This window comes from Diadema antillarum, unplaced genomic scaffold (assembly GCF_040938485.1).
Source record: "Diadema antillarum isolate AM-2024a unplaced genomic scaffold, OU_Dant_1.0 seq00000577_RagTag, whole genome shotgun sequence".
In the NCBI taxonomy this organism is placed as follows: domain Eukaryota; kingdom Metazoa; phylum Echinodermata; class Echinoidea; order Diadematoida; family Diadematidae; genus Diadema; species Diadema antillarum.
Window position 1 is genome coordinate 510,192 of NW_027271512.1, and position 23,927 is coordinate 534,118.

The following is a 23,927-nucleotide window of genomic DNA, read 5'->3' on the forward strand; positions in this document are numbered from 1 at the left end:
TCCACGAACTTCTGTTTACTTCAAGGTTTTGTATCTTTAACAAGTTCGAATTTACAGCAAGGGAGTTTTAATTAACTTTTATCTTTACACTTGAATTACATTTTATCTTTAGTACACTTGAAATAGCACTAATTGCATGGTATCTGCTGGATCATTATCAGGGAGGTGGAAAGAGAATCCACTTCCTTATCTTTCATAGAATATATTTCTACTCTTGTTTTGTTGGGCATGATCATACATTCTTTATATCATGATCAATGAGGGTTAAAACGCATCTACATTTACATTAGCCTTGTATTTGTGATCATTATGCCCCTGAAGACATCTATTCATCTAGAAGCTTCCAAACTAGTATACTGAATAATGAAAAACCTGAATCGTCTTTTTGACATCAGAGCGGTGCAAGGAAGATGGTGAGAAAGATGAGATGGCAAAATATTTAATCCATCATTTTTGCATGAAGATGATGAAGTGATGAATTCAAACTTTTTTTTTAAAGGAAAACCAAGATTACTGTTATCACTATCATTCATAACTGCCATTGATAATTGGTAAAGTGTTATTCAATCATCTGCAATGAAATCAGTATTAAGGTAAGAAAGTATGCAGAAATTATGATTTTCATTATAGTTTTTTTTTTCCTTTTTTTTCCTACTAATAATAAAAATATTATCTCATTTTATAATTCTTGGCTCTTCAACAGCATAACATCAACAGTTAAAAGGAAGCAACATTTCACCAGTTACCATGGCGATTGTGAAAAGCAGTTATGATGACGTCAACATCCCTACTGGAATGTCTGTCATTGATTTTGTCTTTGAAAAATTTGATGAGTATGGAGATACAGCAGCAGTGGTGAGTTTACATAATGTAGGCATCTATCACTGCTACTATCATGTGTAGAAAAACAGCTGAAGATCAGTTCGACTGTGACAACAGGTATTATACTTGACAGCTTTTTTTTTTTCCAAATATAGAATTTTGTTATTTGTTCATATGTCTACAAATTGTATTCACTTGCACATTGTCAGAGGTGAAATAAACCTTTCAACTAAACTTGTTTTTTTATGCCTCCACCAACGAAGTGGCCGGAGGCATTATGTTTTCAGGTCGTCCGTCCGTCCCGTTTTGTTTTTGTCGATATCTCAAGAACCATGTGGTGGTTTTACATCAAACTTGGTATGAGGGTATATCCTGGGGGGATAATACTTTGTGCGTTGGATTTTAGGGTCACGGGGTCAAAGGTCAAAGGTCACAGGTTATATTGTGTGAAAAAAAGGTTGAAAATTCATGTTTTTCTCCATATCTCACAAATGGTTCTAGGTATCTTCATGGAACTTAGTATATATGCTTGTTCCAATGGGCAGTGATTATCTAGGGAAGTTGGGGGTCATGGTTCAAAGGTCAGGGGGTCAAAGGTCAAGGTCAACTCCTCAAAATATCACTACTTTCCTTATATTTATGCAATGCCTGAAGGTTTTGTTTTTTCAACTTGATGTATACATGTATTACCCAATATATATTCTGTGGGAAGTTTCTTGCCAAAAGGTCAAAGGTCAAGCGAAAGTGCTGAATTTCACTTTTTCCTCCATATCTCAAAAGTAACTCAAGGTATCATCATGAAACTTACATATTTATGCATGTTTAACCCAACAGTGATTCTCTTTGGAACTGTGAGGTCAAAGGTCAAAGGCCAGGTTTAGATAATGCTATTTTCCCATTTGATACTGAAATTATACTTTTTCTCAATACCTTGAAAATTACTCAATGCATAAACTTATAAAAGGGTCAAAAGTCAAGTAAAAATCATCAGTTCCCCAAGTACTTGCACTCTGACATTTTAATCATTCATCCAATTGAACCTAGTTCTAGGAAAGTGAACATTCAGCACATTTGTGTCAAACCTGTCATTTTAATATTTTGCCAATTGTGTGAAACTGTCATCACACATTGTCAAGACATTGTACTATAGACCTATTAGGAGAACCATGCATTATGGCGGAGGCATATCAGTCACCGTAGCGATATATCTAGTTTTTGTAATTGTTCTGAAATAGTTTGTACATTGCAGTTAGTGAAATATACAACTCAGCTAAACTAAAGTACCCCCTACAAAGCAACAACAACAACAACAACAAAAACTGACCTGGAAATAGCCCATTCTTGTGTTTGTGATAACAGGCATTATATGCTCACTTGTTTGTTTTCCGGTATAAAATCTTGTTGTTTGTTTATGTTTACTTGTTTCAAAATCTTTTGTAGGTTATTTGAGGTGAAATATACAAGTTGACTAAACCAAAATATAGTAAAAAAAAAAAAAAACCTTGAAATAGTTTATAATTGTGTGTTGATCATATTTTTGTCATGGTGTATCAATGATGGATTTACTCTGACTTCCATGTATCTACTCTGTTGATAAAGGTTGATGGCTTGTCGGGACGCTCCTACACGTACGCGCAGGTGAAGCTTTTCACTCGTCACATTGCTAGCGCCCTCTGTAGGCAGGGCTACAGGAAGGGTGATGTGTTCGGCATAATGAGCCCGAATATCCCGGAGTTTGTGTTGATGCTGTGCGGCATTGGAAGGATGGGTGGTGTAGTAAGTGGAGTGAATCCACTGTATACAGCTGGTAGGTACAAGTTGAACAGATATTACTTGTGTCACAGAATGAGATTTGGAGTGGTTTGAGTCATCCCCTTTTGAGACAAATGGGAGTTGTTTAACCTGTTGAGGATGAGTCCCAAGTATGCTTGGGCAGTTGTCTATGGGAAATGCATGTATAGCAAAATCAGCCTGTCCTCAATGGGTTAAATAGCAGCCATATGTCACCTACATGCATTTATGATGACAAACAAATTCAAAGTTAATTTCATTTTTCGACAAAGCATATATGTTACACTTCTTTTGACAACAGAGAATAAGGTAAACAGAACATTATGCAATGAAAAGACTGTTCAATAATTGAGGACCTTATAGTAATTATACATTGTAGAAAAAAACAACAGAAGTGGTTGAAATGAAGTATGTGTATAACCTTGCTTAAAGTGCGAAAAATGGAGAGACCCACTAAAAAGACAGAGCTTGTAGAATGCGGGCCCCTCTGGAAAAAAAAATTGATGGAAAGATTAATTGGAGCATCGTAAATACAAAAGGGAAGAAGGAAGAAGACGAAGAAATCTGGAAGCCCACTGAGAATTAGATTCACAGATAAATACACTTACTTTCATAGACGCAAACAAACATGAAACAAGACTAGACAACAAAGCAACTGCTGTAGAAAAGGCTGTACGGGACAAAATGGAATGGACAAGACTAACAGACAGAAGACAAAATAGCAAACAAAAATGCACAACGGAGACAAATATGATTTTCTTCAAAATGTTTTGTATATCCAAAGTGATTTGGCACATTGACACTTCATGCTAGTTTGAAAACTGCCATTTTGATGTAAATTTTGTGAAATGTTTGGTGCTCCAGTATTTTGATACAGTGTAGTTTGTTCTGCAGTGCGAAAATTCTGTGGATAAGAAATGGTGGTATCTTGCACTACTTCAGCAATGGCTTTTTTTTTTCTGTATTCTTTATCTTATCTTTCTTGTTTCTATGTTCAAACTTTTGAAGCGTAAAAATAAAGCATACATGTGTCTTTAACAGTTTCTCTAGACCCTTTGTTTCTTTCAAAGATTGTTGGTTTTCTTGACTTGCCAAAGTGTTCATATTAATCACTTTAGAATCTCTGCAAACAGTCAGCAGTAGTTTTGATTGTTTTGCCATTTTGAAAGCATGAAGAGCATGTTGCTGCTGACTGTACAAATAGTAAGGTTAATCAAAAGCAGTGGTTGACACTGAAGTTTGAAAGAACCTTTTGTTTCATGTAAAATGTGTAACTTGGTGTGTTTGGTCTTCTTACGTCAAAAGTCCTTAACATAACATTCCTCCAAATCATTCCATCACTTGTTTTGATGAGTAAGGAATGTCCAGTTTTGATAAGTGAAATATCATTTTGCTGTGCTTTGCTTTGCTTTGATTTATGCATTTTTCACAAAACAGATAACATGTTACAAAACATATTCCCAGCAAAATCAAATGTTAAAACAATTAACACAAACTCTGAAATACCCCGTGGGTAATTATTAAATCAAATTATTTCAAAGAAATAGAGGAGACCACCATTAGAAGCAAAATATTGACTTTGATGTGAGCCTCTAAATTCTTAAAAGCTTCAGAAATCTGAGCTTAACTAAAGCCTTGAGGTGTATTAAGTCCGTAATATATAAATTTTGAAAATAAGTGGCAAATAATCCATGATACTTTGTACTCTAAATCAAAAAATGTTCACAAGCATTTTAATTTTGTGAGAGCCAAGATTCATGAAATCAAAATACACATGAGCATTCTTGTTTACACTATATACATTGAATGCCAAAGGCAATTTGTGAACATTTTGTTCTTTGAAAATTACCTTCAGCTCCAGTTCGCAAAAGTTACATGCCACAAAATATCATGTTTTACAGTACTGTGAGAGCTTTTCCTAACAACTACAATTTTATGGGTACCTCATCTTCAATCCAGAGGTCAATTTCTTCTTCAGTTATATAAACGGCTCCAAGTCAGTATTCGAGTATTACCTATTTAAAGTGGTACTTATGTTGGTGTCATTGGATATGTGATTTAGTTTTTGATGTACTACATTGTGATGTTAGATTTTATCTTCAGTTTGAATTGGTAGCACAAAGATAATGTATCCTCTCTATAGGCATTTAAGTGGTCCATATTAATTGCCTTAACCTTGAAATAAGGGCTAGGTCACCTTGCACTGTTTTTATGTTTTCAGCCAGTCCAAACTGAAAAGTTGCTAACTATTGGGATCATTTTTCAATTCTTTTGAGCTGGAAGGTACAGTGAACTATTGAATGATATGAGTTTATTATATAGATGGAGTTGAATTAGGAAAAAGAGATTAGAGGTTTCAAGATCAAAATTAGAGATAGGATAAAGAAAGTCGTGGAATTTCAGAGCACATAGAATGTAGATATTGCAATAAATGTATCCTTGACAATCCAAGGGGTGAGAAGAATAAGCTTTATGTCTTTTTTATGTTTGTTTGAAGTAAATCTACACTGCTGAGAAGCAAAGGATAAAAGGCCATTATTGTTTGTTTCATAATCTTTATGATATAAAGATGAACTGGTTCGTCAGATGGACGCTGCAGGGGCCCAAATGATCATCACTGTACCTCCGTTTGCTGAGAAGGTTTTGGAGGCAAAGAGCCGGCTTCCAAGAGTGAAGGTAAGAGGTTGTGCTTTTTAATCCTAACCCCGAAGGACGCTGTAAAGCCAATCATCACATCTTTAAATAGTGAACTGTTTTGCTCCAAGGAGAATAAAGCCCATATATATTATATTGGAGAATAAAGCCCATGTATATATATATATATATATATATATATATATATATATATACATTTGAGTGAATGCAGAAATATTAGTAAAACATGTCAGTGCAGTTTGATGAAAATCAGACCATAAAATTCTGTTCAAACATTATGACTTTTTAAAGCTTTGCTCCTGGCATTGCTGGATAAGTCTACAACATTTTGCAACTTCTTGTATGGACAATAATATAAAGAACAAACATAAACAAAATTCAACTTATTTTCATTTCTCTAGCATGATTAAAAAGCACTTGACTTACTTCTTTCAGAAAACATGGGGACTTATTTGATTTTGTTCAGAATTTTCCCTATATTGTTGGCCGTGCATGATCTCATTATTTGTTGTAGCCTTCTCACCAGAACTAAACTTTACAAATTCCTTACTTTTGAAAGGATTGTCAAATTTTTCTTCAAACTTCTCTGATGTGTTTTTACTAATATTGCTACTTTTGCTCAATCCATTATTTATTTGGGTTTCATTCCCCTTTTATAAAAGTTTTGTAACTGTTTGGATGTCCATTACAGGGTGTATCATTAACTTTTTTTTCTCTCTGGTGGCACATCCGGGCCTTTAAAATCTGTAAATCAAAAATTTTGTAGCCCAAGAGAATTAGGTAGTAGTCCAAAATAAAAGCAAAGGTAACAGTACACTTTTAATCTTAAGTAGTCACCCAAACAGGCTGCCAAAAGATAATCTTTTCAGAAATTTGGTGGCTCGACATCAATTTCAATCAGCTTCACTAGGCCTTTTCTAATGTCAAGCCTTGTCTGTTTTATCACACAATGGGCCTTTGATTACTGGTACCTGCTTGTGGTGTGAGACACTGTTATCATGTCACCCACTGGAAAGAACGGTATTCAGTCATGGAAAACTACGGTAATAGTATTGTAGGAAACTGTTATTGAAATGGGGTCAAATGTTCAGTTGTTCAAATGTTTTTCACAGTTGGAAGCGCAAAGTATGCGATGGTTTTCTTTGTCAGTTTCCCATGAAAGAAGCATGTATCAAAGTCCAAGTCAAAACGCTGATAGTTTGAGCTTTGAGGAAACGGTATGTATGTACACGTGCATGTGTTTCCTCTCTAATGTACTCTATGCCACCCATGTGTGGTTTTAGTTCTATGGAGAAAAATGTGCCATGATTATGACTTTGGATGTCGTGGGTATGAAGATATTAAGTGGGCTGATGCATTTAAAGTGCCAGAAAGACTTTGGGAAATCACTAGAAGAAATTAAGTTTAGCACACTCTCATGTTTTCTCATAATCTTTGAAAAGAAACACAATAACATGTGATCATTGTGCATATAATAAGTTTTTCGTGTAACATATTTTGTTAACTGATCTATAGCCTACCAGGGTTTCACTGCTAATTCTACTATCAAAGGAAGTTCTACTACCAGCAGAAAATAACCTGTGTCACTTGACAGTGCTACTTGAGATCAAAAATTGAATTTGACCTGTGATGAAAACTGTCAACTCTTCAGAAAGAGAAGCATGACCCGATTGAATCTGTACAGAAACTAGTGTACTTCTTGCCTTGAGGTAATAAGGCCAAGTTTAAAAGAAAATACTTGTTCCTCCTTGCCCTAACATTTTTTTTTCTTTAAAAAGGAGGATGAGCAAGGGCATTTCTTCTTTTTTTTTCCGCCTTGATGCTATTCGGGCAATGTAATTTCAGTCATTTTTAAAAGTACTGTACAATATGTAGGCTGTGCACATGTGAGTTTCAATGACTGGAAATGGCAGAAATCAATCAAAATTTGGTTTCATAAAAAAAGAAAGCATAGCAGCTTTCTTTGATGCAGCAACATAAAATGATGTAGGTGGAGATGAAAAAGTAATATACATGTATTTTTAATTTTTTGTTGTTGCATTGTTTAATACTTGGCTGAACATCTCCATTCACCTGTACGAGCAGCTAGTGTGTGTGTTCTGGGGAGTCAAACTTCTACAATTATTTCTGAATGGGGGTGGGGGCATACCTCCATCAAACTTGTACCCAAGTCTAGAGTCTTTTTTTCCCTGAGATGATAACATCTAATATTCACCACAGGCAGTGTACGTGTTTGGTGAGGCGAATGGCTGCCAACCCTTTGAGGATCTGCTAGCAGATGACGGCTCGGCTTTCCCCACTCTGGCGCCCTCTCTTGGTGACCTCTTTGCCCTCCCATTCTCAAGCGGCACCACAGGAGTGCCGAAAGGCGTCGTCGTGACAAACAAGATGATCATCTGGAACATCAGTCAGTTGGAAAGGTGACTGATCCTTCAGTGAGCACTAGTCATGAAGATTATGCCAAATTCAGTCAGTAAATCAAATTGAAGTTGGGATGTGTTTAAAGACTGGTAGCATGGGGAAACATAAGTGGTCCCATTTTTATTTGCTACCACCCGGGGTTCATTCAAAAACCATGAATAGATCCCATTATTGAATATTTGCATCAAAGCATACTTAATGCAAGGCTGCTCACCAACCCACTTTTTTTTTCTACTGCTCCGACCTGTCTGTCAGTCTGGTCTTTAAAATAGAATGTCTGTCTACGGATGACAGTCTAGCTCATGAAGTTACACCTTGCCTGATGTGTTTGCAAGAAATGTCTTTTTTTATTCCCTAGTGACATTAGTTGAGGCACTATGGTGTTTGATTTTGGCATTATCTCATCTTTTCCCAAAATATATGGTCACGTGGTGAAGACTTTTGCTCAGGAAACGCACAGCTCTCTATGTGTCTATGAACGTGCATCACTTTGTAAAAGGAAAATTAAACTGATATTCAACAGCTTTTATCTAAACATCAATCATGTCCCAAAAATCTTTATGAAATACACCAACCTGAAAATAGTGACAACCAGTGACATTGTACTAAAACAGAAGGCAGAGAAGATTCTATGGCTTCCTTGTAAAGTGTCAATCAACTTTGAGTGTCTCCTTGAATGTAGAATTGGAGTATATACTTACATATGTGACCCTGCACCACAAAACAAATAAAAAGTCACCAGACATGAATTTTTAGTTAAAAACATATTCTGAAAGAGCAGACTTTAAGCTTTAAAATGATGTATAACTCAAATCAAATGGACTCTCCTAACCTATCTAAATATTGGAAAGAAAGCAAAAACTCAGGAAAAGTTTGAACTGAGAAAAAAGGCTCTGAAGTACCGTGTCTATTCAAGCGCTTAATCTTTACCAAACCGTGCTGGCTGTGTGATGAATGGGACAAAAAACAGGAAGTAAACAACCCGAGTAACAATTAACAATGAAGGGATTATCAAATTAAACTGAAATTCAGCAAGCCTCATTAACACATTCTGTCCATGATTAATGCCAACTTTCAAAGCAGTAGCACTATCCTTTCAAAAGTTATCAGAGTTGAGAGTAACGATTGTGTACAAACTTTTTACAGGAGTGAAAAAGGGACTCAAAAGACACACCTACTATTCTACCAAAAATGTTCGAGATAAACTGCTAAAAAAAACAACACTTTCCCGCCAGTTTTATGATTCCAAATTTTAGCATAAGGTAAAAGAAGACTTACTCTTTCAGAAAATATAAAAAAGTTAAGATCGACTAGGTTGACCCATTTCACTATTTTCAGTCCTCATGCAAAATCAGTGTGTGTGACTTTTTGTTCGTTTTGTGATGCACGGTCACATAATAAAGCATGATTGATATTCATCATCTGATAACCAACAGCATTAAGCATTTGATTACATCAGTGGGCTAGTCTGCCCTATCAGATAAAACGTTTCAATGTCTGCCTATCATGAGTGAATGGGCAGTCAGAAGAAAAAGCCCACATTGAGGTGTTGCCATATATTACTTATTGTTTTTTTTAATGCCTCTCTCATGAAGTGTTGCTGGAGGCATTATGATTTGAGGTTGGCTGTCCATCAGTCCTTCCATCTGTAATCGATTTTGTGGACAGCATAACTTAAGAACCGTTACAGGTATTCCAATGAAACTTGGCATGATTATGTATGAGTGTATAATTGCTTTTTTCCATTCCAGCAACTTAGGAAAGCACTTCAGGGAAAGCCTGCCATCTTCTACCCTTGTATTTTGCTTTTTTTTTTGTTTATCTGTTACCACTTGTGTTACATTTGTATTGTCTTGCAAATACCAAATGAATAATAATGATAACAATGAAGTTAAACTTATCGACACTGTTATGGGCGCACATTCCCAAGGCCAAAGGTCATGGTCATATTCTTCAAATTTCACTATACTGTAAAAGTGGAAATTTCACGCCGTTGAAATTTTCATGCATATCGCGCAACCAGAAACTAGTGTGAAAATATAAGCACACAAATATTTTAGCTTGCTTTGTGTTCTGGTAATTCATGTCTTGATTACACAGACTTGAAAAAGTGCAAAAGTCACCTTACCCTGTAGAGCGCAAATTACTTGTGCCAGAATATCCACTTTTAAAATATCCCCCATATCTCTGCAATGCCTGATAGTATTTTCAGGAAACTTAGTGTATGTACATGTAACCACCAGATAAAGATTCTCTAGGGAAAGTTTTGTAAGTCCCTTGGGAGATATATATATATATATATATATATATATATATATATATATATATATATATATATATATATAAATATAGAATATATTTATTCCTCGAGACAGATTTTCTTTCAATACTGCATTCTTTTGGGAAAATATATTTTCTTCTGGAAAAATATAACTCCCTTGTGGATGTCCAGTGTTATATGATAATACCTCCACGGTAAAAGGCAATATGTGTATATTGCCTTTGGTATGTTATTCACTGCAGTAATCCAGAAATTTTGGATGATGCACCCGGAGAGAACACACTGGCACTGTTGCCTTACTTTCACACTTTCGGCCTTGTAGTCGTTATGCTTCACGGCCTTCGGTGCGGCACTCGGCAAGTCTGTATGGCGCGCTTCGAGCCTGAGGCCTTTCTCAAGATCATGCAAGATTACAAGGTAAATGTTAACTTATCTGATTTCTCACAGAATGTTCTGATTTGTTTTTCTTTGAAAAGAGCACCTTATTTTGTGTAGTGCTATATATATAATATGGTACCACAGAATTCTTTTTATTAGAAATATCTAGGGTGTTGAGGTGGTTCAGTCAGTATCCTGTCCAGGGGCCGATCCAGGAATTCTGTAAGGGGGAGGCACTAAAATCAAAGGGGGAGGGGCGCACGCCCCCCATTTTTTCTTTTTATTTCTTTTGTTTTAACAAAAAATAAAGAGGGGGCGCGTGTCCGGTGCGTTCCTATATGGATCCGCCACTGCTGTTTGCCTTCCAATCAAATGGCTTGGGTTAAAATCAGAATGAACAATATTATTGTACCTCCTAGCATAATTCCTGTCATCTCCACACATGTTCTTAAGGTTCTTGTTTGGTGTTAAAGATGTAATATATCACAGCAAAATATGTCCCACCAAAAATGTCACCTAGTAAGTTGGATTTTTTTTTTTTTGTGCTTCTGATTCTGTATATCACAGATTAATGTGGCCTACCTCGTCCCACCCATCATGCTATTCCTAGCCAAGCACCCGCTGGTTGAAAAGTACAACCTGTCCTCATTGAGAATGATATTGTCTGGGGCTGCACCACTAGGGGGCGATATTGCAGAAGCCCTTAAGAGCAGGACAGGGATCAAATGCATCAGACAAGGTAGGGGTGTAAAAAAAGCAACAACTGACAACTATGAGTTTGCTTCATTTTTCTCATTTTTTTGTTTTCATTGATTATTCATTATAGGTGCAAGCTGACTCAAAAATTTGAATTTATCATACTTTGCTGAATTACGATTTGTTGAATTAACAGTAAACTTACTGTAGCCCATGCCTAAATCTTGTCATGCATTGACCATGCTTGTATCTAGCATGTAGCTGCAGCTAGCTGTCAATACTAGATGTATAGCGATTTTGTCTTCACATACATGATGTACACGTTATCTCAGCATCACATTTACTAGTTTTCTATTACCTCTCACTACTTAGTTACATCTCTCCTCAAATACTGGACGCTCATTGGTTTTCTTTGTATTTGTCTCAGTGACGCGCGTAGTCTGGGCATGCAAGGGTTTGAGTGTATTGATTGATTGAGGTGCAATATTGGTGTACAGTACTCTCTTGTTATAGTGAACATGGTTATAACAAAATTCCGGTTACGACGAAATAAAAATTCAGGCCGCAACATTTTCAGCTCGATATATTCTTATTGTTTATTTGTTTGGTTACAACGAAAAGTCCTTAGAACTTCCTTATAATGGGAGTCCATTGTATATCAGGTTTACATTCTATTCAATATGGCCACTTTCTCATGTGTGTACATGTATATTATATGAGTTAACTGCAGAAGAGGATATTTTCGCGGGACTCATTTTTCGCGATCGCACTCGGCTTGGTAGGAACAGTTTTGGCGTGTTTTCAGTACTGCAGAATCCAGACATCAACTACTGCGTACTGGAACATATGGAAAGCAAATATATTTATGTGCTTTTATTTTCATGCTGATTTCGGATTGCGCAAAATGCGCAAAAATTCCCACTTCTACGAGTATCTATCCTGGCTGGCAGATTTTTGTGAATTGATAAAAGATGAATGCTCAATGATGCCTTTGACTTTAATCTTCTGTCTCAATCTCATGTACACTTTCACAGGCTTTGGCATGACAGAGTTGGGTCCTGCCTCTCATGTTCTTCCAAAGAGCGTGGATGTTCCCTCTAGTGTCGGCCGCCTGCTGCCAAACACAGAAGCCAAGGTACATCTAAAGTGGAAACATAGTTCTCATATGCCTGCAGAACTTTCAATTTCTGCTCTAAAATGAACACAAATGCATAAAAGATGCGTGGAATAATGCTGTAATAACATAATTTTAATTGGGTAATTGGACAAAAATGTGAAATAAGAGCCAAGGAGCTTCAGGGGAAGCACTACAATCTCAGACCTCACTCGATCGTAGCTGCTATGTGATGTTTTATATTCAATTACATTGATTAGAATATATTGGACCAGAGCGGTATCAATTGCTCGTGAGAGAGAATTGCATGCAGCTTGTTCTGTGCACGGTTCAATGATACTGCTTGGACACGATTCAATCATCACATGCCAGCAGCATTTTACATGGAGAGGATGCTTCAGATATAAAAGTCAGGTACACCAATTTATTTTTATTTCACACTTTGATCTCAAAAATACTACAAAGCAACTTGATATCCTGGCAAATTACATGAGCCAGACAAGTTTCTTGGTAGATCTTTCTGATATATGGCAAGCAAATTCCAAATAGCGGAAGATGAATTTTGAGCCCTTCCGAGTACTGCATTTCAGCTTTAACCCGTTGAGGACGGACTGATTTTGCTCCCTACAACACGCATTTCCCATAGACACCTGCCCGAGTATACTCAGGACTCGTCCTCAACAGGCTAATTACTTCCAGTGAAGTCCCACACAGCTTATTTGATGTAGGAATGTGTGGTTATTGCAAGTTATAATGATTGCAATTACCATAGTAACAGCTGGAAGACTTTCAGCTAATTTGGTGTTGGCCAGCTGCTGACATATCGTAAAGAAGTAATTTATATAGTATGATAGCTGTTGCAAACCACTCTCTGATGATAGATACAATAGATAGTGAACACAGTTAGATCTTATGTTTAATCTCAGCCACCAATTTCCCTTCACTATCTCAAGCCACCCAACCACATTCCAATCAGATACCATACTCGAGAACTGAATCGCATCGCCATTCTTTCTTTCCGAGAACAGTAAGGAGCTGGAATTCCCTGTTCTTGAAAATTGTTGCAGCGCCATCTGTGAGAGCATTCAGTAACCAACTAACGGTTAATCACAGTGGCTAGTCTTTGCTTTCCATGTTTGCTATGTGCTTGTAAATATCTGTAAATAAACAGTATTATAATGTAGATAACACAATCTGCAAGAATTTTCAGCCTATTGAAGGAGGCAGACTTAACCAGAAGAAGAAGACTAGACACCGATATCTCTCCCGAGCCTCCTCTCTACCTTTCTGTCTGTCTCTGTGTCTATGTTGCTATCTCTGTAGATCTCCCTTTCTCTATTTATCCATCTGTCTGTCTCTCTCTCTCCATCTCTCTCTATCTATTTATCTGTCTGTTTGTTTCTCTCCATCTCTCTCTATCTGATTATCTGTCTGTCTGTTTCTTTCCATCTCTCTCTATCTGTTTATCTGTCTGTCTGTCTCTCTCCATCTCTCTCTATCTGTTTATCTGTCTGTCTCTCTCCATCTTTCTCTATCTGTTTATCTGTCTTTCTGTCTCTCTCCATCTCTCTTTTTCTGTTTATCTGTCTGTCTGTCTCTCTCTCTCCATCTCTCTTTTTCTGTTTATCTGTCTGTCTGTCTCTCTCTATCTCTCTCTGTTTATCTGTCTCTCTCTCTCCATCTCTCTCTATCTGTTTATCTGTCTGTCTGTCTCTCTCCATCTCTCTCTGTTTATCTGTCTGTCTGTCTCTCTCCATTTCTCTCTATCTGTTTATCTGTCTGTCTGTCTCTCTCTCTCTAGCTGTTTATCTGTCTGTCTGTCTCTCTCCATCTCTCTCTATCTGTTTATCTGTCTGTCTGTCTCTCTACATCTCTCTGTGTTTATCTGTCTCTCTCTCTCTCCATCTCTATCTGTTTATCTGTTTGTCTGTTTCTCTCCATCTCTATCTGTTTATCTGTTTGTCTGTTTCTCTCCATCTCTCTCTATCTGATTATCTGTCTGTTTGTTTCTTTCTATCTCTCTCTATCTGATTATCTGTCTGTCTGTCTCTCTCCATCTCTCTCTATCTGTTTATCTGTCTGTCTCTCTCCATCTCTCTCTATCTGATTATCTGTCTGTCTGTTTCTTTCTATCTCTATCTGTTTATCTGTCTGTCTGTCTCTCTCCATCTCTTTATATCTGTTTGTCTGTTTCTCTCCATCTCTCTCTATCTGTTTATCTGTCTGTCTGTTTCTTTCTATCTCTCTCTATTTGATTATCTGTCTGTCTCTCTCCATCTCTCTCTATCTGTTTATCTGTCTGTCTCTCTCTCTCTCCATCTCTCTCTATCTGATTATCTGTCTGTCTGTTTCTTTCTATCTCTCTCTATCTGATTATCTGTCTGTCTGTCTCTCTCCATCTCTCTCTATCTGTTTATCTGTCTGTCTCTCTCCATCTCTCTCTATCTGTTTATCTGTCTGTCTGTTTCTTTCTATATCTCTATCTGATTATATGTCTGTCTATCTCTCTCCATCTCTCTCTATCTGTTTATCTGTCTGTCTGTCTCTCTCCATCTCTCTCTATCTGTTTATCTGTCTGTCTCTCTCTCTCTCCATCTCTCTCTATCTGATTATCTGTCTGTCTGTTTCTTTCTATCTCTCTCTATCTGATTATCTGTCTGTCTGTCTCTCTCCATCTCTCTCTATCTGTTTATCTGTCTGTCTGTCTCCCTCCATCTCTCTGTGTTTATCTGTCTCTCTCTCTCTCCATCTCTATCTGTTTATCTGTTTGTCTGTTTCTCTCCATCTCTCTCTATCTGATTATCTGTCTGTCTGTCTCTCTCCATCTCTCTCTATCTGTTTATCTGTCTGTCTGTCTCTCTCCTCTCTCTCTATCTGTTTATCTGTCTGTCTCTCTACATCTCTCTCTATCTGATTATCTGTCTGTCTGTTTCTTTCTATCTCTCTCTATCTGTTTATCTGTCTGTTTGTCTCTCTCCATCTCTTTATATCTGTTTGTCTGTTTCTCTCCATCTCTCTCTATCTGTTTATCTGTCTGTCTGTTTCTTTCTATCTCTCTCTATCTGATTATCTGTCTGTCTGTCTCTCCATCTCTCTCTCTCTGTTTATCTGTCTGTCTGTCTCCCTCCATCTCTCTGTGTTTATCTGTCTCTCTCTCTCTCTCCATCTCTATCTGTTTATCTGTTTGTCTGTTTCTCTCCATCTCTCTCTATCTGATTATCTGTCTGTCTGTCTCTCTCCATCTCTCTCTAGCTGTTTATCTGTCTGTCTGTCTCTCTCCATCTCTCTCTATCTGTTTATCTGTCTGTCTCTCTCCATCTCTCTCTATCTGTTTATCTGTCTGTCTGTTTCTTTCTATCTCTCTCTATCTGATTATCTGTCTGTCTATCTCTCTCCATCTCTCTCTTTCTGTTTATCTGTCTGTCTCTCTCCATCTCTCTCTATCTGTTTATCTGTCTGTCTGTTTCTTTCTATCTCTCTCTATCTGATTATCTGTCTGTCTATCTCTCTCCATCTCTCTCTATCTGTTTATCTGTCTGTCTGTCTCTCTCCATCTCTCTCTATCTGTTTATCTATCTGTCTGTCTCTCTCCATCTCTCTCTATCTGTTTATCTGTCTGTCTGTTTCTTTCTATCTCTCTCTATCTGATTATCTGTCTGTCTATCTCTCTCCATCTCTCTCTATCTGTTTATCTGTCTGTCTGTCTCTCTCCATCTCTCTCTATCTGTTTATCTGTCTGTCTCTCTCCATCTCTCTCTATCTGATTATCTGTCTGTCTGTTTCTTTCTATCTCTCTCTATCTGATTATCTGTCTGTCTGTCTCTCTCCATCTCTCTCTATCTGTTTATCTGTCTGTCTGTCTCTCTCCATCTCTCTCTATCTGTTTGTCTGTCTCTCTCCATCTCTCTCTGTTTATCTGTCTGTCTCTCTCCATCTCTCTCTTTTCTGTTTGTCTGTCTGTCTCTCTCTCCATCTCTCTCTGTTTATCTGACTGTCTCTCTCTCTCCATCTCTCTCTGTTTATCTGTCTGTCTGTCTCTCTCCATCTCTCTTTTTCTGTTTATCTGTCTGTCTGTCTCTCTCCATCTCTCTTTTTCTGTTTATCTGTCTGTCTGTCTCTCTCCATCTCTCTCTGTCTGATTATCTGTCTGTCTGTTTCTTTCCATCTCTCTCTATCTGTTTATCTGTCTGTCTCTCTCTCTCCATCTCTCTCTGTTTATCTGTCTGTCTGTCTCTCTCCATCTCTCTTTTTCTGTTTATCTGTCTGTCTGTCTCTCTCCATCTCTCTCTGTTTATCTGACTGTCTCTCTCTCTCCATCTCTCTCTGTTTGTCTGTCTGTCTCTCTCCATCTCTCTTTTTCTGTTTATCTGTCTGTCTGTCTCTCTCCATCTCTCTCTATCTGATTATCTGTCTCTCTGTTTCTTTCTATCTCTCTCTATCTGTCTGTATTTCTCTCTCCATCTCTCTCTATCTGTTTATCTGTCTGTCTGTTTCTTTCTATCTCTCTCTATCTGTTTATCTGTCTGTCTATCTCTCTCCATCTCTCTCTATCTGATTATCTGTCTGTCTGTCTCTCTCCATCTCTCTCTATCTGTTTATCTATCTGTCTGTCTCTCTCTCTCTCTCTTTCTGTTTATCTGTCTGTCTGTTTCTTTCCATCTCTCTCTATCTGTTTATCTGTCTGTTCTCTCTTTATGTCTGTCTGTCAGTCTGTCTGTGTTTGCCTCTTACTTTGTGGTATGATCTTTTCAGTGACTGAACATCCTTGGATAGGACATAAAAGGTCCCGTGTATGAGAGAGTAACAACTCATGCACGTACAAGATCCCGCTTCATTCATTCATCGCAAAGAGCAGGGTGTTTAACCGGGTGAAGTGGTCCCACCTCACATCCAACTGGACCCCATGGAAGACCAGCTTAACGTAGCTGAATATGGGCTATCCAGCCATCTTCTCAGATGGAAATGAACAAACAAAAGGCTAGCTGAAAGCACTAGGTTTCAATGTATCATGGTTGCCTCATCAGTGAGCATAATGTGTTCACTAACCCTGCCATATTTATTCCCCCCCCCCCCTTGTCCCCCACACCCCTGGTAAGATTGTGGACATCCAGACAGGGGAACTCCTCGGGGCGGGGCAGGACGGAGAGCTGTGTATCAGAGGACCACAGGTTATGGGAGGATACCTCAACAACCCAGAAGCAACCGCCAACACCATTGATGAGGATGGATTCCTCCATACAGGTTGGTATCCAAGGGTGGGATGGTACAGTGTATCACAATCCTCCAATACAAAGATATTTCATTACCTCTGCCAAGGGAGGAGGTTATGTTTTCTTTACCGTTGGTTTGTGTGTTTGTTTGTTGGTTAGTTAGTTTGTCCGTACTGTGCAAAATAACTAAAAAAATAGTCAACAGATTTGGATGAAACTTGCAGGAAAACTTTAGAATGATACAAGTAACAATTGATTAAATTTTGGTAGTGATCCGAGAATTTTGGGGGAATTTATGAAGGATTTTTTACATTTTGGCAGGTAGGGTCAATGAACTTGGGAGTTCAGGCTGCACGTATTGAGGTTTGCATGTGCGCACTAAAGTGCGTGCTCTAGTTTCTGCTAGGGTGAGGCGCGTCATGCAGCTGAGGGTTTATGACGTAACAAAGAATTCTTTATTGGGAAATTGGGCGACTTTCAGCACACAATGCTATAAATACGTATGGGTGGAAATCACTGATACATGTATCTCTATGGAAGAACAAGATCAGTGGTGGTAATGTGGTGGTAATGAGCTGCATGCTTGGCAGAGGTCTGTGCTCTCAGAGTGCTTTTCTAGTTCCATTTCATTTCATTTTATGTCATTTCCAACACATATGATTCCAACATTTGAATACACATAATAACACAACAATGCAATGAAAAACAAACTATGAACAGTGATACAATTTTACGAATTTCAAGGCAAGTACCTAAAGAAGTTGTTGGAAATGGAGGGGACTGCTAAGAGCAGAACTTGTAGTCTGCAGTCCCCTCATTAAAAAAGCTAGTCACAAAACTGATAAAACAAGGCAAAAAAAAAAATAAAGGAAGAGAGAGATGAAGTACACACATACAGACAAATACACAAATACAAAACAGCTCTCTTGTAATTGAAGAAAGTGGAAAGGTAAGGTTATATTCTATATTATACAGGTTGATTCCAATGGATGGGCTGGTATTACATTCCTCCAATACAAACATTTTTGTATGCTATGCATTGAACTTGTTCAGCACAAACATGGGGGGGGGGGGGGATAGTAGGGATCTTGTACCATCTTATACCATGATATTCCATCTAAAGGGACAAATACTGTACATTTTTCCAATGTAGTCCCTGCAATTAAAATGTACTGAAAAGTTACGTCATATGTATGATGAGAAAATTCAATGCTTTGAGAAAAAGGAAATTAAATGGATTGTATAGATTCGTTTGACATAGCTGTCCTAAAATAGTTTTGTTTAAGGAAGTTCAAACTTGTTGGTATCAAGAATTTGATATCAATTTTGGTGCAGAAAACTCAGTACCCACGGTGGATAATCATAATATGCTTTTAAACTCATGACATCCTGTAACCATGGTGATTTCAGGTGATATTGGCCACTATGATGATCGGGAGCTGTTCTACATTGTGGATCGTCTAAAGGAGCTCATCAAGTATAAGGGATATCAGGTATGATCATTTTGGTCTTAATTACTTGAGATGGGTGCACATGTGAAATTGTAATTCTGCAATACTTTAATTGTTTGCAAATATTCTGTCAAAACCTTGCTCTAGAATCAAGCAGCAATTGCCTTTGATATACAATAGAAAAGCTAAAAATTTGCTCTTCAGCAATATGGTAGTATAATATTAGTAGTAGAAGTAGTACATGTAGTTGTAGAAGGTAGTTGTAGTACTAGTACTAGTACTAGTAGTAGTAGTAGTGGTAGCGGTGGTATTAGTAGTAGTAGTAGTAGAAGTGGTAGTGATAGTAGTAGCAGTAATGACAGTTTTGTGTAGTTAATAGTAGTAGTAGCAGTAGTTACTGTAGTACACTGTAGTTGCAGTAGTAGTAGTGGTAGTGATAGTAGTAGCAGTAATGACAGTAGTGTGTAGTTAATAGTAGTAGTAGTACAGTATTTTAGTAGTAATAGTCGCAGTAGTAGTAGTGGTAGTTACATATTGGTGATATCTAATGTAATGATGTTGATATTGGCTATATATAATGACAATATCAATGCTAATGATAGTGATACTACTACTCATGCTGCTAGTACTATTACCTCCACCACCACTACTACAAGTGTATTACTACTACTACTGCTACTACAAACGAGGATGGTATAATGGTAGTAATTTTCTTTAGCATCAACGTTTCCATTATTATCATTTCTTAATTGATTGTTGTGACTGAGGTTCCACCTGCTGAGCTTGAAGCCCTACTGCTGACCCATCCAGCAATATCTGATGCAGCTGTCATTGGTGTGCCTGACGAGGAGGCAGGGGAGCTCCCCAAAGCCTACATTGTGAGGGTCGGAAAGGAACTTACTGAGAGTGATATTGTCGAATTCGTTGCAGGTAAAGATAGCTCTTCATTTGATGTGTCGGTTTATGGACTGGGAGTGGATTAGGTTTTTTTTTTTTTGGATATGTTTGTTTTTGTTTGTGCATTTGTCTTTTATTTGCCTTTTACTGATTGCTACGTTTCATTTCATTTTTCTCGATGTAGTGAATTGTTACACTCTAAGCTTATTAGACATGAATTTGAGAAGTCATTCACTATTTAAAGGACAAGCTCACCTTCATAAACATAAGGATTGAGAGAATGTTACAATATTAGTAAAACAGATCATTGAAAGTTTGAGGAAAATCGGACAATCCGTTCAAAAGTTATGAATTTTTGAAGTTTTTGTGCAGTAACCGCTGGATGAGAAGACTACTGCAGTGTGTGATGTGACATGTGTACAACAATGTAAAGAAAATATAAAGAGAATTTCACAAAATGTCATCTTTTTAAAAAAGTACACATTCCCTTGACTCGTTACGGACATATGTTATGGGTAATATTATCCCCCCTGCTTGTAGAAAGAGGCAAGTCAAGTGCTCTTTTATTATGTGAAAAAAGTGAAAATATGTTGAATTTTCTTTACATTTTCTTTATACTGTTGTACGCATAGGACATCACAAGCTGTAGTAGTCTCCTCATCCAGCGTTTCCAGCACAAAAATTTTAAAAATACATAACTTTTGCATCGATTGTCCAATTTTCCTCAAACTTCCACTGATGTGTTCTACTAATATTGCTGCATTCTCTCAATCCTTATGTTTATGAAGGTGAACTTGTCCTTTAAGTTACATATGTATTCTTTTTTTATATTATTGAAAACAACTTAACTGAACTCAGCACCCATCAGCTTTTTGAAAATCATCCCTTTTAAACACTATTTTTTGGCATGATTATGTAAAAGAAAGAATTCAGGCCCAAAAAGTTTGTTGAACCAAGATGCTGAGACAGGGAAATGAACACTTGTAAATTGAACTACTGTTTATAGTATGGCACAGAACATTTACATGGCTGAACTTGAAATATCAAGAGCTAGTTCTTGGCCAGCTTGCAGGCAAAGATATGAAGAATGTGAACACTTCTTTTCTGTCTATACTCAAGGAAACTATTTCTACAATATAAACCAGACATTGCCTGTGAGATATATATGTTTTAGGTTTGTATCAAACTTTCAAATGATGCATAACTTGAGGAAATTGCTGGATACGTTTATGTCTAACCTACAAGAATAAATGATAGTGTGTTAAAGCAATTGTGAAATACTACCACTCTGGTTTTCTGCCACTTAACTAAAATGAATATTGATCTGCTTCATTTTGATAAACAGATTCAAACACAATTGATTGTTCTCTTTGAGTATCTAAATTATGGAAAAAAAATGAGATTCTTTAAATACATAGAAATAATGCAAAGTGTGAAATTACAAACATTTGCAGCATGAAAGTTCTGCAAATTGCCAACAATGATGATGTACAGTATTGTACAGGCATTTCAATGCATTATGTAGACAAAAAACGTGCCTGCATATCACTTCATGGAATTTGTGAAAGTTTCATGCACAAGAGAATTTCTGGCTTTAGAGTATGACATTTTAACATTTTAATGAGATGCTATGGAACTATCAATTTCTTCTTCTTTGCATTATACTTTGCAACAGGGAAAGTTGCCCCTCACAAGAAACTCAGAGGAGGGGTGGAATTTGTGGCCACCATTCCAAAATCAGCTTCCGGAAAGATCCTACGTCGTATTCTGAAAGGGGGAGCAGTAAAGTCATAAGGAGGAATATCATGCCATTGTAAATGTCTTGTAATAATATGACATAATTACACTTTTCTTTTTTGACACCTCACTTTTTGTTGTCTATTCTTATCATATTGGTAAATTTTGTTGGTTGTAATTTGGTATATCGGAGTCTGAGCATTCTTAACTGTGAGCATAGTTATATTGCAAACCACTTATTCTGACTGTAATAAGGGCAAATGATACTTTTCCATGTGGGGAATCTTGGTAGTTATGCATAATGTTGAATTAAATGTACATGTTACAGTCATGTGTCAAATGAGGTGATTAAGCTTTGATTGCTGAATGGCATTACAAGCCCCTGTTAGCAGACATCCTATTTTGTGATATGAATTGAAATATATCCTTCATGAGAGATAATATTAAGGGAAATGTTTATTTTATATCACCTTTATCATATTTTCAAGATTTATAGCTTGTGTATTACAGTACATGAATAATCCTACAACTCATTTGATTTCTGAGAAAAATTATGAGGAACATATTGTCGACTTTGAAATTTGTACAGTGTAATATACGACTGCTCTTTTGTCTTTCAAACTGTAAGTGCTCACAAAATAATCTTTGTTTGAAAGTTTTATTGGCAGGGTATCTCAAACATATCTGGTCTTGGATGCATGTACCTTGTGTGTTTTATATTTGTACTGAATATGCTTACTCAGGTAGTGTTCAATATGCTCAATATTCTGCAAATGAATGCAGATATATTTATAGAAGACCAATGCCATATCAGTTTTTGTCCCCGCCGAACGAGTTCGAATAGGGGACTATGAAATGGGCTCCGTACGTGTGTGTGTCCGTGCGTGCGTCCGTCCATGCGTGCGTCCGTCTGTCTGTCTGTCTGTGTGTGCATCCGTGTGTGATCAAAATGTTCAATTTGCTACTTCTCTGTCATTTATGAGCCAATTTTGATTCTATATGCTTTATATGATAGCACTACATGGGAGCTTTGAAACTTCTACACAGAATTTCAGTTGTGACCTTTGACCCTGACCTTTGACCTATATTGTACATTTTGCTACAAAATGCTACTCCTTCGCCATTTCTAAACCTGATTTCGATTCCGTTTGCTTTATGTGATGGCACTAGGTGAGGGCTTCAAAACTTCTACACAGAATTGTGACCTTTGACTTCTTTGACCTTTGACCTTGATTTTTGACCTATATTGTACATTTTGCTACAAAATGCTACTCCTTCGCCATTTCTAACCCGATTTCGATTCCATGTGCTTTGTGTGATGGCACTAGGTGAGGGCTTCAAAACTTCTACACAGAATTGTGACCTTTGACTTCTTTGACCATTGACCTTGATTTTTGACCTGTATTGTACATTTTGCTACAAAATGCTACTCCTTCGCCATTTCCAACCCGATTTCGATTCCGTTTGCTTTATGTGATGGCACTAGGTGAGGGCTTCAAAACTTCTACACAGAATTTTGACCTTTGACTTCTTTGACCTTTGACCTTGATTTTTGACCTGTATTGTACATTTTGCTACAAAATGCTACTCCTTTGCCATTTCTAACCCGATTTCGATTCCGTTTGCTTTATGTGATGGCACTAGGTGAGGGCTTCAAAACTCCTACACAGAATTTTGACCTTTGACTTCTTTGACCTTTGACCTTGATTTTGGCCTATATTATACATTTTGCTACAAAATGCTACTTCCGGCGGGGACATATATTACACACCACGTAATTTCTACTTTTCCTTGTTCTGTTGTTGACCATCCATATTATAAACATATATCCCTGATATCAATTAGCTTCAGCCTAATGTCAACAGATGTGGTAAACACCCTCCTACATGAAATCATCTTCCGATTGATGGAGAACTTAGACTAAAAGCACAAAATACTACAGTGTGCTGACTGCAGACATGTATGTATAATAAAAGAAAACATCACCAAATCTTGTCTATCAGTGTACTCCAACACTGCTTCATGAGCAAAACCATTAATGTCATTATTTACCTTCATTGCATCAAACTATATGTGTCCATGAAGATATGTATTTATCATTCCAATTACTATTCAGGCCACACCACTAAAATCTTTGAATCTGAAATTTTGATGGCCTGAAAAAAAGAAATGTACTAGCCCAAAATAAATGGCAACATAGCAATGTATTTGAAATCTTGATTGCTGGATCAGGCTACCGAATGATGACCCTTTTGGAATTTTGGGGGCCTGACATCAATTTGTAATGTCCTTGGGCCACAAGGCCACGTCGTAAAGTCAAACCCTGTTTTAGCAATATTTTCTTACAATTTGTCTCTTTTTTTTTTGGTGGAAATGTATAAATTTTTCTGTATGCTTATGATACTCTTGTAAATAGTACACTGTATTAACTTTTTTTTTAAAAATCTTTACTTTGCCTTCCTGGGTGATATTGG

The 23,927-nt window shown here is 37.2% G+C and overlaps 1 protein-coding gene across 1 annotated transcript; it reads left to right on the top strand.

The window, feature by feature from the left end:
- Positions 1-747: 747 nt before the first annotated feature.
- LOC139735420 (uncharacterized) lies at positions 748-21,510 on the top strand. The gene is made up of 11 exons (XM_071646173.1): positions 748-855; positions 2,422-2,629; positions 5,183-5,289; positions 7,489-7,688; positions 10,213-10,387; positions 10,916-11,087; positions 12,079-12,179; positions 17,255-17,399; positions 18,779-18,861; positions 19,587-19,749; positions 21,392-21,510. The coding sequence occupies exons 1-11, from the start codon at positions 748-750 to the stop codon at positions 21,508-21,510; spliced, it is 1,581 nt and encodes a 526-aa protein (XP_071502274.1).
- Positions 21,511-23,927: the final 2,417 nt, after the last annotated feature.